General features: G+C 43.1%; 1 protein-coding gene across 1 annotated transcript in view; it reads right to left on the reverse strand.

Annotated features, from left to right (window-relative positions):
* Window positions 1–389: 389 nt before the first annotated feature.
* Window positions 390–12,460, reverse strand: part of LOC119806466 — a 29,464-nt gene continuing 17,393 nt past the window's right edge. The window contains 4 exon segments of the mRNA XM_042054449.1: window positions 390–487; window positions 1,311–1,471; window positions 8,854–8,994; window positions 12,110–12,161. Coding sequence (XP_041910383.1) covers window positions 390–487; window positions 1,311–1,471; window positions 8,854–8,994; window positions 12,110–12,161 — 452 coding nt within the window.

The raw sequence follows: 12,460 nt of genomic DNA on the forward strand, positions 1-12,460 counted from the left end.
TGCACTGTTAATCTACCAGCTTCAAGCTTTGTCTAGGCACTCAATTCTTGCACAGATCCCTCTTCATCTATAATCACAAACTAAAAGTCAGAGAGACTGGAGGTCACTCAAGAGCTGGTTTATTTTTCCTTAACACTGACCAGTCAAAGCCCAGTCCTGAAGAAGATGTAGGACTATCTACCCAGCACTGGGCAGCAGAGGCAGGATTAATATTCAAAGCAATTCTCAATTACACAGCATGAGGCAACAACATTGCAAGCTCATAGTCTCCCATGCCAGGATAGAAAAGCCTCCCCCTCAAAAGGGAATCCTCACTCAAAAAAGCTCAGAGACCAAGGACCACTACCCAGGTCACCACAAAGAACAATAGAATCTGTTTGGCTCATGGTTCATCGCTGTCCAAGCAGCTCTGACAGCTCAGCCAACATGTTTCTCCTAGTCTGGGAACATTCACCATGGCATGGCTTGTGGTTATCCTTACAGCTCCCTAGAGCAGAACAAGAGAATCCTAGAAAGAACCTGTAAACTAACTCCTACTGATGCTCCTAATTGCCTACAGTCCCCTATTAGCTAGGACCGCTCAGCTGGGCTTCAAGACATTGGCAGTTACACTACTGGGTGAACAGAGATCAAATGTCTCAGAAAGTAAAAATCCTCCAGGTTTGTCCTTTCACACTATGGTCAAAGAAGATCATAATCTGGGAAACTTGTAGTTTTGTAAAATCATCCATTCTCTCAGAGTACTTCCTGTTCCTCCTCCAATGCACAGGGTCCTATGTGTACACATTCCATTACACAATCAATGCCCAGTGTAGCCAACCCTTTACTTCATAGCTGGGAAGTCCTGCAAACATAGGTCATATTCAAACAGTAATTGTTGTTAAACAAAAAGAAGCCATGAGAATTAGAATACAATGAATGGTCTATGGGAGGGCTTAGAGGCAGGAAAGAGAGTGGAAATAATGTATTTATAATCATGAAAAATTCTGTTCAAAAGTTGAAACAGTCTTTAAGGTCATGTGCTCCAGAGACTAGGGATTTGTATTAGAGCACACCAAGTAATAGTCACATCATTTCTCTCAGAGTATACCTCTTAAACCTGGAAAATAAAGCATGGTAGGCAGGGCCACACCATTTTATCCAGCTCTTCTATTTTACCTAACTACTGTAACTACAGTAATTTTGTTCAAGGATAAGTTCAGTTCTTTATATGGATTCATGAATACATGGTCTGTGGACCAACAAAATGGCCAGACATAAAATTTATGGAACATCTAAAATTGATCACCTCACTACTCACTATTACTCACTATTACTATTACTGCTAATATCAACTGTTGTCATAGCAGGAAAGCTTTTACTGTTCTTCTTGCCCATCTCTTTTTCTGATGTGACTACACTGGCTTTACAGTTGGTCACTGAACTCAATTCTTGCACAGGTTTTACTTCATTTGTAAATTCACAATAAAATCTATAGAAATTGGGGATACTCATTCACTAATCTATTTCCCCTTCACACAGACCAGTCAAGGTCCAGCCTGGTAGGAGTTGCAGAACTGTCTTTCCAGCACTGGGTAGCAGAGGCAGGATTAGGTATTCACAGCAATTCTCAGTTACATAGTATGAAGTAATCCTGAGCTACAGGAGACAATAATCTAATCCACTTGTTCTCAATCTTCCTAGTGCTATGACCCTATAATACAATTACTCATGACGTAGTGAACCCCCACCTATAAAATTATTTTTACTGCTACTTCATGACTATATTTTTGCTACTGTTATGAATTATAATATAAATATCTGTAGTTTCTGATGGTCTTAGGCCAGTCCTATGCTAGGTTCATTTGATCAATCCAAAATGAGCCATGACCCACCAGGTTGAGAACCACTGCTCTAAACTGATAATTCAAATACTGGGAAACATTGGAAATAGAAACAAAGAGATTATAGCAGTAATGCCTTTGAAAAAAATGAAATAAAAAATGATAAACAATAGTTGACTTCTAAAAACAATAAAAATAATTGAACACTTAGTTATACTGACTTTGAAACAGAGTAGGTACTTCCCTGGTAGGGAGAATGCCATTAATAAGAGAATGCATGACTTTGTCCCAAGTAAAATGTTAGCTGTTGAGTGCTCTAAGCTGACACATGGAGTTACAGACAATGGCCTGTGTTTCAAACATCTGAGCTGATTAACTGTGTCAACCAAGATTGAAAATATCTGCATGGGAGAGTTCACTAATTAGAAAATGGATACTTAGGAGTTCAAGTTCTCCTCCCTAAACTATACACCCAAGGGTGTCTGTCTTTATTCACATGAAAGGAAATAATGTATGATGGAAAAGTACACAGAAAGTAACACACTGTGCCCCATCAGGTCCTTCTTTGTTATGGAAACCCCTGCAGTCCATGACCTTAAACTTCAGTCTAATATCTAGCTATTGTCCAGTGTGTTTACCCCTGCAGTGTACATGGTACACTGTTCCCACTCTTCTGGTCTGAAGAGAGAAGCCTTGCTCCAAACACAAATTCTTTTGTTGTTATTGATAATGGACGCCTCACCATATGACTCAAACTGGTAATTTTAGAAACTCTGTGATGCAGCAAGGGTAATGCTGTGTGGGGCTATAGACAGGAAACAAGTCCACCTCAATCAGTATAGGGACATTGACTGTAAACTGCTTTTTTAAAAGCTAAGAAATGCAGCTGTTCTAAAATTATTATACTTTCATGGCACACAGGTTGTGACCCTATAATGGCCCCTTGAGCAGCATGTTGGAGGCCTTTGATCGGGAAGTGGGTCTTTGGCTGCTTGTAAGTCATGGTTATCTCTTTGTTATAGGAATGTACCTTAATAGCTGATTAATCGTGGTGAACAAACATTTGAATCTCATGATACTAATTTCTAACCAGCATGGTTTGCATACTACTTATCTTCGGGGTATCTGGGATGTGGTCCTCCCTTACTTAAATTCTACTTTGTGTGACTTTATGTCTCCTAAGAATTTCTGCGTCTTCAGAGAGCTCACTTAGGAAAAATTTGGAGGTTCCCACCAAGGTAGGGAAGGCCCTTTCCACGTGGGAGGCCTCGTGTTGAAAGGCCCCTAGTCTACAGTTCCAGCTCTCTATGCCAGGCTTAAAACTGGCTTCTGGGCTACAGTGGCAGCGTCTTGGTGAGTCACTTTTCTTATCTATGCTTTAGGGTATGGGGGGACCCATTCGTACTTATTTTTGTCATTTTCGGATTCCCAATTAATGAACTCCCCAACCCCTCCTGTGGAGCAACATTCTTTCCCCCTTCCTTCCCTCCCCCAATTCGGAGGTTCAAGGTCAAATTCCACCTTCCCCCTCCCCTCCTACCTCACTGCTCCACTCCTGGACCCCCTCTGCACACTGGGCTAGTCCCTCCCCTGCTCCCTTTTCTCTTCCAAATCTCTCTCAGGAAAAAAAAAGCGGCTAGCTTCCTTTTCTACTAATCATTCTGTTACCTCAGCCAGTAACAGATATTAGAAAAGAATTTTTAAAAAAAAGTTGAGGATGATCCCCAAACTCCTATATGGGAATTGGTGAAAATGGCCTTTAAGGTTTTTAATGCCTGAAAAAAATCAACTGAGTCTTCCTGACAGACAAAGCTACAACAATATACAGGCCCAGGCCTTACCAGCTGCCCTAAGGTCACAGGAAAGGGGACAAGGGAAGTCAATCACAAGACTGTATCAAGTGTGGCCTAAATGGTCACATGGCAAGATATCGCACTACACCTGCTCCGAGATTGTGCCCTATCTGCCAGCAACCTGGACACTGGAAATCACAATGCCCCTGTGCGGGCTTGTCCTCTATGCCAAGAAACGGAGGTCTGGCCTCATCACCATCAGCAAGTAAAACTGTGCCAGCCTTCAAACATCTCAGCCTTGTAGAGGACTGACACTGCCCATAGCCCTCTCCTAGGCTAGGGTCAGGCTACAGTGGCGGGTGAGTCCTTTACTTTCATTCTCACTCAGGCAAAAGTTTCCCTCACCAATTTCAGCTATGGGGGTAGAAGGGACCCATTCCTCCCCACTTAAAACTATGCCACTGCCCTACCATCTTGCAGGACATTTTTCTGCCATTCTTTCTTAGTGATACCTGCTTGCCCAACACCCTTATTGGGTGGAGATATCCTTAGCAGGTTCCCCAAAGCTTTGTTCCACTTCTGGGAGTCCCTTTTAACACCACCCATCTCCAAGATTCTATTTTACAGGTTGACTCCTCCTGCCAGACGTGTGCCCAGGCCAAACGACAAGGAGCTCTCCACATACACCAGCTTCACGGACACCAACTGGGCAAAGATTGGCAGGTTAATTTCACCCCTATATCTACTCATAAAAAACTTCGTTATCTCTTAACACGTGTGGACGCTTTAACAAGATGGATAGAAGCATTTCCAGTCTCCAGGGAAACAGCAGATGTGGCGGCTCAGGGTCATGAAGCCCGTGTCAGAAGCTCTCAACATCTCCTGGACAATGGGACTCATCAAACAACTAACCAAGCTCTTCACTGAACTCAGGTTATCTTGGCCCTCGTCTCAGGGCCACCCCATGTTCCCCTATGGGCCTGAACCCTTTTGAGTTGCTTTATGGCAGGCCCTTTCTCTTTAACCATCACCTCCCAGTACAAACTCCTCCACTGGCAGGGTACCTTCCCTACCTCTCCCTCTTAAGGTCCCTTCTCCGTTCACAGGATGACAATTATCTCCCTGCCCCCACACCAGTGGACCCTAATGCCCCTAAACCTACCCCGCTCTCCCCAGGGGACAAAGTACTCGTTAAACAGTTAACTCCTAGGTCTCTAGAGCCTCGATAAACAGGACCTCACACGGTAATCCTCACCACCCCCTCGGCTGGCAAGGTCTTGGGACACACATGCTGGTACCATCTCTCCAGGCTCAAGCGGGCACCTACTCAAGACACTTGGTCTGTCCAGCAGACAGGACCTTCCACCCTCTGGTTTTCCAGGATGCCGCAATGAAGGGCCTACCTCCTCCTCATCTGGCACTCTCATCTTTATCAATAACAACTTTTTTTTTCCTAGACACCTGCCTTCTCATCTCCACAAGGAACAGAAACCTGCATTCTCTGGGATGACAGTTCATAGAATGCCTTTCCAGCCACACCTCTCACTAAACATAGACACCTGGCTCTCCCCTCCCCCACGCTGCCCCGTGACCGCAGGAAGTAGCCGGATTTGAGTCTACACCCTTTGTTCCCAATGAGAGCCTAAGTGTTTGTCATAATTACCATTCCAATTTTCTGTCACCCCTATAGCAAAAGAGTCTGGAATGTTAGGCTGGGAACATAGGTCACAGTCCCTCGCATCTATCCCAGCCCACAGGCCTGGTCTGGACTTCAAATCCCAGCAGGCCAGGTCCTGACCCCAGGACAAATCCCCGGGTTTTTAAATGATCCCCAAAAAGAAAAATTCTTGGTCTCTCTTTCTCCCTCCAGGGGGTCTCGTTTCCACAGCTTCCCTGTTTACCCCTCGGGTCCACGCAAGAGAACAGTTCTCCATTAAACATGGATATTTCTTAATTTGGATTGTTTTGATTTGGATTGATTGGAAATTTTTGCATTGCCAGAGAGCTCACTTAGGAAATATTCCTAAAAATTTTACCATTAATTCTATTATCAATTCTACTCTTCTACATCACAGTTTAGCAGCGGAGTGCTACTCTACAGAGGAGAAATCTTTTACAAGCCCCAAAAAATATACTACAGACAGATCCTAAACCTAAATGTTAAAAGTGCAGAACTTCTGAAGATACTGTAGAGACCAATACTCTCCAAGTTTGGAATATTTGGTGATCTCTCTCCACATGCAACAATATAAGCACTACAGAAACCAACATTTGCAGCTCCCAAAGCTCTGCTCTGTGCAGACACAGCCCAGGCCTTGAAGTTATTCAGAGGCTGCCAGCAGGGATCACTTAGAACTAATTAGGATGAGGCAGGAACACAATAAACTGTGTCTGTCCACTAGCTCCCACCCAGGCAGGAAAGGACCCACCACACCATCTCCGAGCCTCAGCAGGCCAATCTACCTAGTTTCGGGACAGGAAACCCTTTTCCGCCAAGCCCAGCCACTCCTCAGCACATTGGGACAGCAACGTCATCCCCACCCCCTCTTACCAAGGCCGGCCACTCATCCCAACCTGGAGATATTAGTCCCTTACTCACGTTGGCTCACCACTCCTCCTGTCTGTGGAGGGCAATCCCTCACTCACCATGGTGAAGATGCCGAGCTGATATACTCTCTCCCGACAAGGGAGCCCAAGGTGCAGTGCAGAAGCAAAACTGTGATTTCTTCCGGAAGCGCTAAACCAGAAGCTCTAAACCGGAAGCGCTAAACCGGAAGCCTGGCTGCCAGAAGAACCCTCCCATTTGACTGGTGGGTCTGCTGGAGGTTCTGATTGGATAGTGAAGTCTGAATGACAGAACCAGGTGAGAAGAAGAGACACAGCTGCCTGGCCAATCACTGTTTATTTAAAACCTGACTGATAGAACACAGTCAATTCTCCAGCACCACCCCACTATATGACTCAAACTGGTAATTTTAGAACTCTGTGGTCCAGCAAGAGTAATGCCCTGTGGGGATACAGACAGGATACAAGTCCACCTCAATCAGTATATGGGACATTGACTCTAATTTGCTTTTGTAAAAGCTGAAAAATGCAGCTTTTCTAGAATATACTTTCATGGCACACAGGTTGTGACCCTATAATGGCCCCTTCAGCAGCATGTTAGAGGCCTTTGATGGGGAAGTGAGTCTTTTGGCTGGTAGTAAATCATGGTTGCCCCTTTGTTATAGGAATGTACTTTAATGGCTGATTAATACTGGTGAACAAACACTTGAATGTCATGATTGAATCTCTAACCAGCATGGTTTACATTCTACTTATCTTTGGGGTATCTGGGATACAGTCCTCCCTTACTTAAATTCTACTTTGTGTGACTTCATGTCTCCTAAGAACTAGTAAATACTTATACCATTAATTCTATAATCAATTCTACTATTCTACATCACAGTTTAGAGGTGGAGTGCTATGCTACACAGGAGAAACCTTTTAAAGCTCCACAAAATTAACTACAGATGGATCCTAAACCTAAATGTTAAAAGTGCAGAACTTCTGAAGACCCAGAAGAGACCAGTAGTCTCCGAGTTTGGAATATTTGGTGATATCTCTCCACGTGCGACAATATAAGCACTACAGGCACCACCATTTGCTGCTCCCAAAGTTCTGCTCTGTGCAGACACAGCCCAGGCCTTAAAGTTATTCAGAGGCTGCCAGCAGGGATCACTTAAAACTACTTAAGATGAGGCAGGACAAGGCAGGAACACAGTAAACTCTGTGTCCATCCACTGGCTCCCACCCAGGAAGGAGAGGACCCACCAGACCAGCCGTGAGCCTCAGCAGGCCGCTTTATCTAGTTTCGGGAAAGGGACCCTTACCCAGCAAGCACAGCGACTGCTCCACATGTGGGGACAGCAACCACACCCCCACTCCCACATACCAAGGCAGGCCACTCCTCCCCTCCTGGAAATATTAGTCCTTTACACACTTTGGCCCACCATTCCTCCAGTCTGTGGAGACCAATCCCTCACTCACCATGGTGAAGCTACCGAGCTAACACGCTCTCTCCTGACAAGGAAGCCCAAGGCGCAGTGCAGAAGCGAAACTATGATTTCTTCAAGAAGAGCTAAACCGGAATCGCTAAACCGGAAGCCTGGCTTGCAGGTGGAACCCACCCATTTGAGTGGTGGGTCTGCTCGAAGCTCTGATTGGCTAGTGAGGTCTGAATGACAGAACCAGGTGAGCAGAAAGACACAACTCCCTGGCCAATCAGTGTTTATTTAAAACATGATTGACAGAATACAGACAATCCTCCAGCATGACCCCACTATATGACTCAAACTGGTAATTTTAGAACTCTGTGGTCCGGCAAGGGTAATGCCCTGTGGGGATACAGACAGGATACAAGTCCACCTCAATCAGTATAGGGTACATTGACTCTAAATTGCTTTTCTAAAAGCAGAAAAATGCTGCTGTTCTAGAATTATTATACTTTCATGGCACAGAGGTTGTGGCCCTGTAATGGCTCCTTGAGCAGCATGTTGGAGGTCTTTGATGGGGAAGTGGGTCTTTTGGCTGGTTGTAAATCATGGTTGTCTCATTGTTAAAGGAAGGTACCTTAATGGCTGATTAATCCTGGTGAACAAACATTTGAATCTCATGATACTAATCTCTAACTGGCATGGTTAGCATACTACTTATCTTTGGGGTATCTGGGATGTGGTTCTCCCTTACTTAAATACTACTTTGTGTGACTTAATGTCTCCCAAGAACTGTTAATTCCTTATACCATTAATTCTATTATCAATTATGCTCTCCTACATCACAGTTTAGCAGTGGAGTGCTACTCTACCCAGGAGAAATCGTTTACAAGCTCCACAAAGTTAACTACAGATGATCCTAAACATAAATGTTAAAAGTGCAGAACTTCTAAAGATACTGGAGAGACCAGCAGTCTCTAAGTTTTGGCATATTTGGTGATATCTCTCCACATGTGACAATATAAGCACTATAGGCACCACCATTTGTGGCTCCCAAAGCTCTGCTCTGTGCAGAGACAGCCCAGGCACTGAAGTTAATCAGAAGCTACCAGCAGAGAGCAAGGTACACTTAGAACTACTTAGGATGAGGCAGGACAAGTCAGGAACACACTAAACTCTGTGTTTGTCCACTGGCTCCCACCCAGTCGGGGGGGGGGGAACCTACCACATCAGCAGTGAGCCTCAACAGGCAGCTCCACATACTTTGGAGACAGAGGCCCCTTAATAGCCAAGCCCAGCCACTCCTCCACACATGGGGAGAGCAGCCCTGTGCACCAAGAGTGGCCACTTTTCCCTCCTGGGGACATTGGCCCCTTACTCACCTTGGCCCACCACTCCTCCTGTCTGTGGAGAGCAACCCCTCACTCACCACAGTGCAGCTGCCAAGCTGACACGCTCTCTCCTGACAAGGGAGCTCAAGGCACAGTGAAGGAGAGAAAGTATGATTTCTTCAAGAAGAGCTAAGCCGGATCCTGGCTCCCAAAAGAACCCCTCATTTGACTGGTGGGTCTGCTGGAGGCTCTGAATGGCTAGTGAGATCTGAGTGACAGAACCAGGTGAGCAGAAGGAAGGTTCACAGTGCAGCGTTCACAGCACTGGCTGCTGATTATAATTCAACAGCAAGTCTCTTGCTAATGTAAATCGATTTTAAAAGGAAGTATACAAATTCAGAAAGAGACAATGTTGCACAAGAGGAGCACTGGGTAACTCAAGAACATCATAAACAATATCCACAGTGGTGTTGGGACTGATAACCACAGTTTTGGCCCTCTGTGAAAAGTCCTAGATCTGAGGATAGGAAACAACCCTTTTCCAAAGGCCATGGCCCCACATCTTTACCAGCTCTCCCAAGCATATTCCCAAGATTAGAGACAGAGCTCTGTTATTGCTCTATACATCATTGCCTTAGAGAAACCTCCCAAAGCCTAGGCAGGTTGCTAAACTCAGAGAGGACTGGTCACAAGTGTCTTCTAGAAGTTCTGCACTTAGCATTTGATGTTTAGGTGTAAGGTCCGTTTGGTGTTAATTTGTGGAAGTTGTAAATGGCATCTCATGTACTGTGTAGTACTCCACTACTCAGTCACAATGTAGAAGAGTAGAATTGGTGATATAAAGGACTGACCAATGCTTAGGAGATAGTGAGTCACACCAAGTAGAATTTAGCTGAGGGAAGGCTGCCTCTGAAATACCCAAAGACAAGTAGTATGTTAATCAGGAATATTAGAGATTTGGATGGTAATATGTAAATGTTAATTTACCTCTGTAGTGAAAACAACAAATGAGATGCTCATCTGTAGAGAGGATAGAGAGACCCCCGTGTAAAGAACTCTCTAGAGTAAGCTGGAGCATCATAGTTTTAAGAGGGATTTCTTAGTTGTTTTGTGCTGGATGTTGTAAACGTCAATTCCATTATGTTATGTATTTGCTATTTCTTGGTATCATCTGCATACTTGCATTAAAATCCAAGAGCATTGTTACAGTAGTGATGCCATGTATCATATGAAGAATGTCTTGTGTTTTTGTTTTGCAGCAAAAAAATCCCCTTTGAGTCCCATTTTTATTCCAACTTTCTTCTCTGTTGCTATTATTAAATTATGCAATCAAAAGCAACTCGGGTAATGAACATGTTTATTTGGTTGTTAACCCTATTTCACAATTCCTCAGACAGATAATCAAGCTATTAACTAAAGGCAAAATATGTGGAATCATTGTTCTCTGGCTTTGTCACTGTCTTGTGCTCAGCTAGCTCTCCTATCTATCCCAAGGTTGCTTGTTCAGAGATATTACCAACTCAGTGAAAGAGCCTTCCTATATCAATCAAAATCAACACACTCTCCCTCAGATACCTTAATCAGGTATTCTGATCTAGGCAAACTTTCAATTGGTATTTTCTTAGATCACTGTAAGCTATGACATGCTGATAGCTGAGGCTAATTAGAAGAAAGAGACAATAATGTACAGCAAGGTTTTAAAGATCCAAAGGCAATGTACTAATCATACCAATCACTTCAGCAGCAAAAACACAGGAAATGGAAAGAGGCAAACATCTAAGATAAAGAAGAAAAAACTAAAACTATCTTTCCACAGAAACTTCACAAACCAACAAAAACTCAAGGAACTCATAACATGAGAAATCTGAATACAAAGTTGGTGAGACCATTATTTTCCAGAAAATAAGCAATATACTTAAATAACAATGAATAAAATCAACAACATAGATGGGTAGCACTGACAAACAAAGACATATTATGCTCCTTTAAATAAAAACTATAAGATCAAAGCCAAAATCAAGCTCTAAGAAATCACTGAACAGCACTCATCCTATATACTTCAGTTCTTTATCATTTAGCAATAATAGAAAATGGCTTGGGTGAGGAGGGCTGTTCTACCAAAATTGGAGACCTTCTCATGCCTTAACTTCATGGAAAATAATTTTGACTACTAAAAAAAAAATCTCATTATCTTATAGTAAAGAAAGGTATGTCTGTGAGGATCACTTAGACACCACTTTGCTCCCGGTTGATGATTGCCTGTAAGTCTGCAATCAGAGTGAGGAAATGAAAACATTTTAAAACAAATGCAAGATAAGAGATTTTTAAAGAATTGGACACCTAAAGAAACTTGTTTTACTCTAATTGCTTTATAAGTCACAAGCACTTTTGAAAATAAGTTTATTGCTATTTTTGCATATGTTTGTGCAAGAGTGAGAATGTCTTCCATATGTATACAAGCAACACAAAAAAGAGGAGTTCAGATGCCCTGGATCTGAAATGGTAGAGTTATGAGCTTCACAATTGAGTTTAAGTATCTGAACTCAGGTCACCTCAAGATGAATATGTGCTGAGCCACCTGCCAACATCCATAATACCTTTTATCAAATAAACCAAAAGTCTCTCACACATTAACAAGAGCAACAAAACCTAAATAAAGAAGTAAATAAATGATCCTTGGAAACATGATGCATCAAAATTAAGATGATGTGTATGTTAAATTTGCACCATAAATGAATACAGTGCAATGACAATTCCCAACAATTTATAACAGGAAAGCTGATTACAAAGCTACATTCATATTGGAAGCACACAGAGTAATCAATGGGATTATGAAAAATAGTACACAAACATAATATGACTTCTTTCTGGGTGGTGGTGGCACACACCTTTAATCCCAGCACTCAGGAGGCAGAGACAGGAGGATCTCTGTGAGTGTGAAGCCAGCCTGGTCTACAGAGCAAGTTCCAGGACAGGCTCCAAAGCCACAGAGAGACTCTGTCTCAGGGACGGAGAGGAAAAGCCAAGAACAAAGGCAGGAAAATATAGTCAGCTATTAATCAAAATGTGTGATCTTGACCAATGTTATCCAGCTACTATGATTCTATGTGTATAGAAATTAAATTTAAAAAGACTTCACAATTTTCACAAAACTACCTGAAAGTGACCCTGAAACTGTTGTTTCTAACCCTCCAGCAACTGTTATTTCTTCCAGAGAGGCCCCATGCTCTAGAGCCCTCTCTGCAAAAAGAAATGATCTACTGCTATGGTTTTGCAGCCCCTTAGACCTCCTTGTGTTTTCAGGTAAACCCATCCACACTGATGTCCAATCCCAAAACAATATAGAATAATTTTTTTGCATTCTGTCACATGGATTATAGCACAAGATACAGATTCTACTCTATCTACCTGCCCAACACTGTACACACCTAAGAAATTTCTGAAGCTCAGAAACTCCCTTTGTCCCCTGGAACTGAACATCAATGAATCACACCATTGCAGCTGGTGGTAGAAGAAAGTCAGAAACACTTTAATCATGC

Source organism: Arvicola amphibius, chromosome 2 (assembly GCF_903992535.2).
Source record: "Arvicola amphibius chromosome 2, mArvAmp1.2, whole genome shotgun sequence".
Taxonomy (NCBI): domain Eukaryota; kingdom Metazoa; phylum Chordata; class Mammalia; order Rodentia; family Cricetidae; genus Arvicola; species Arvicola amphibius.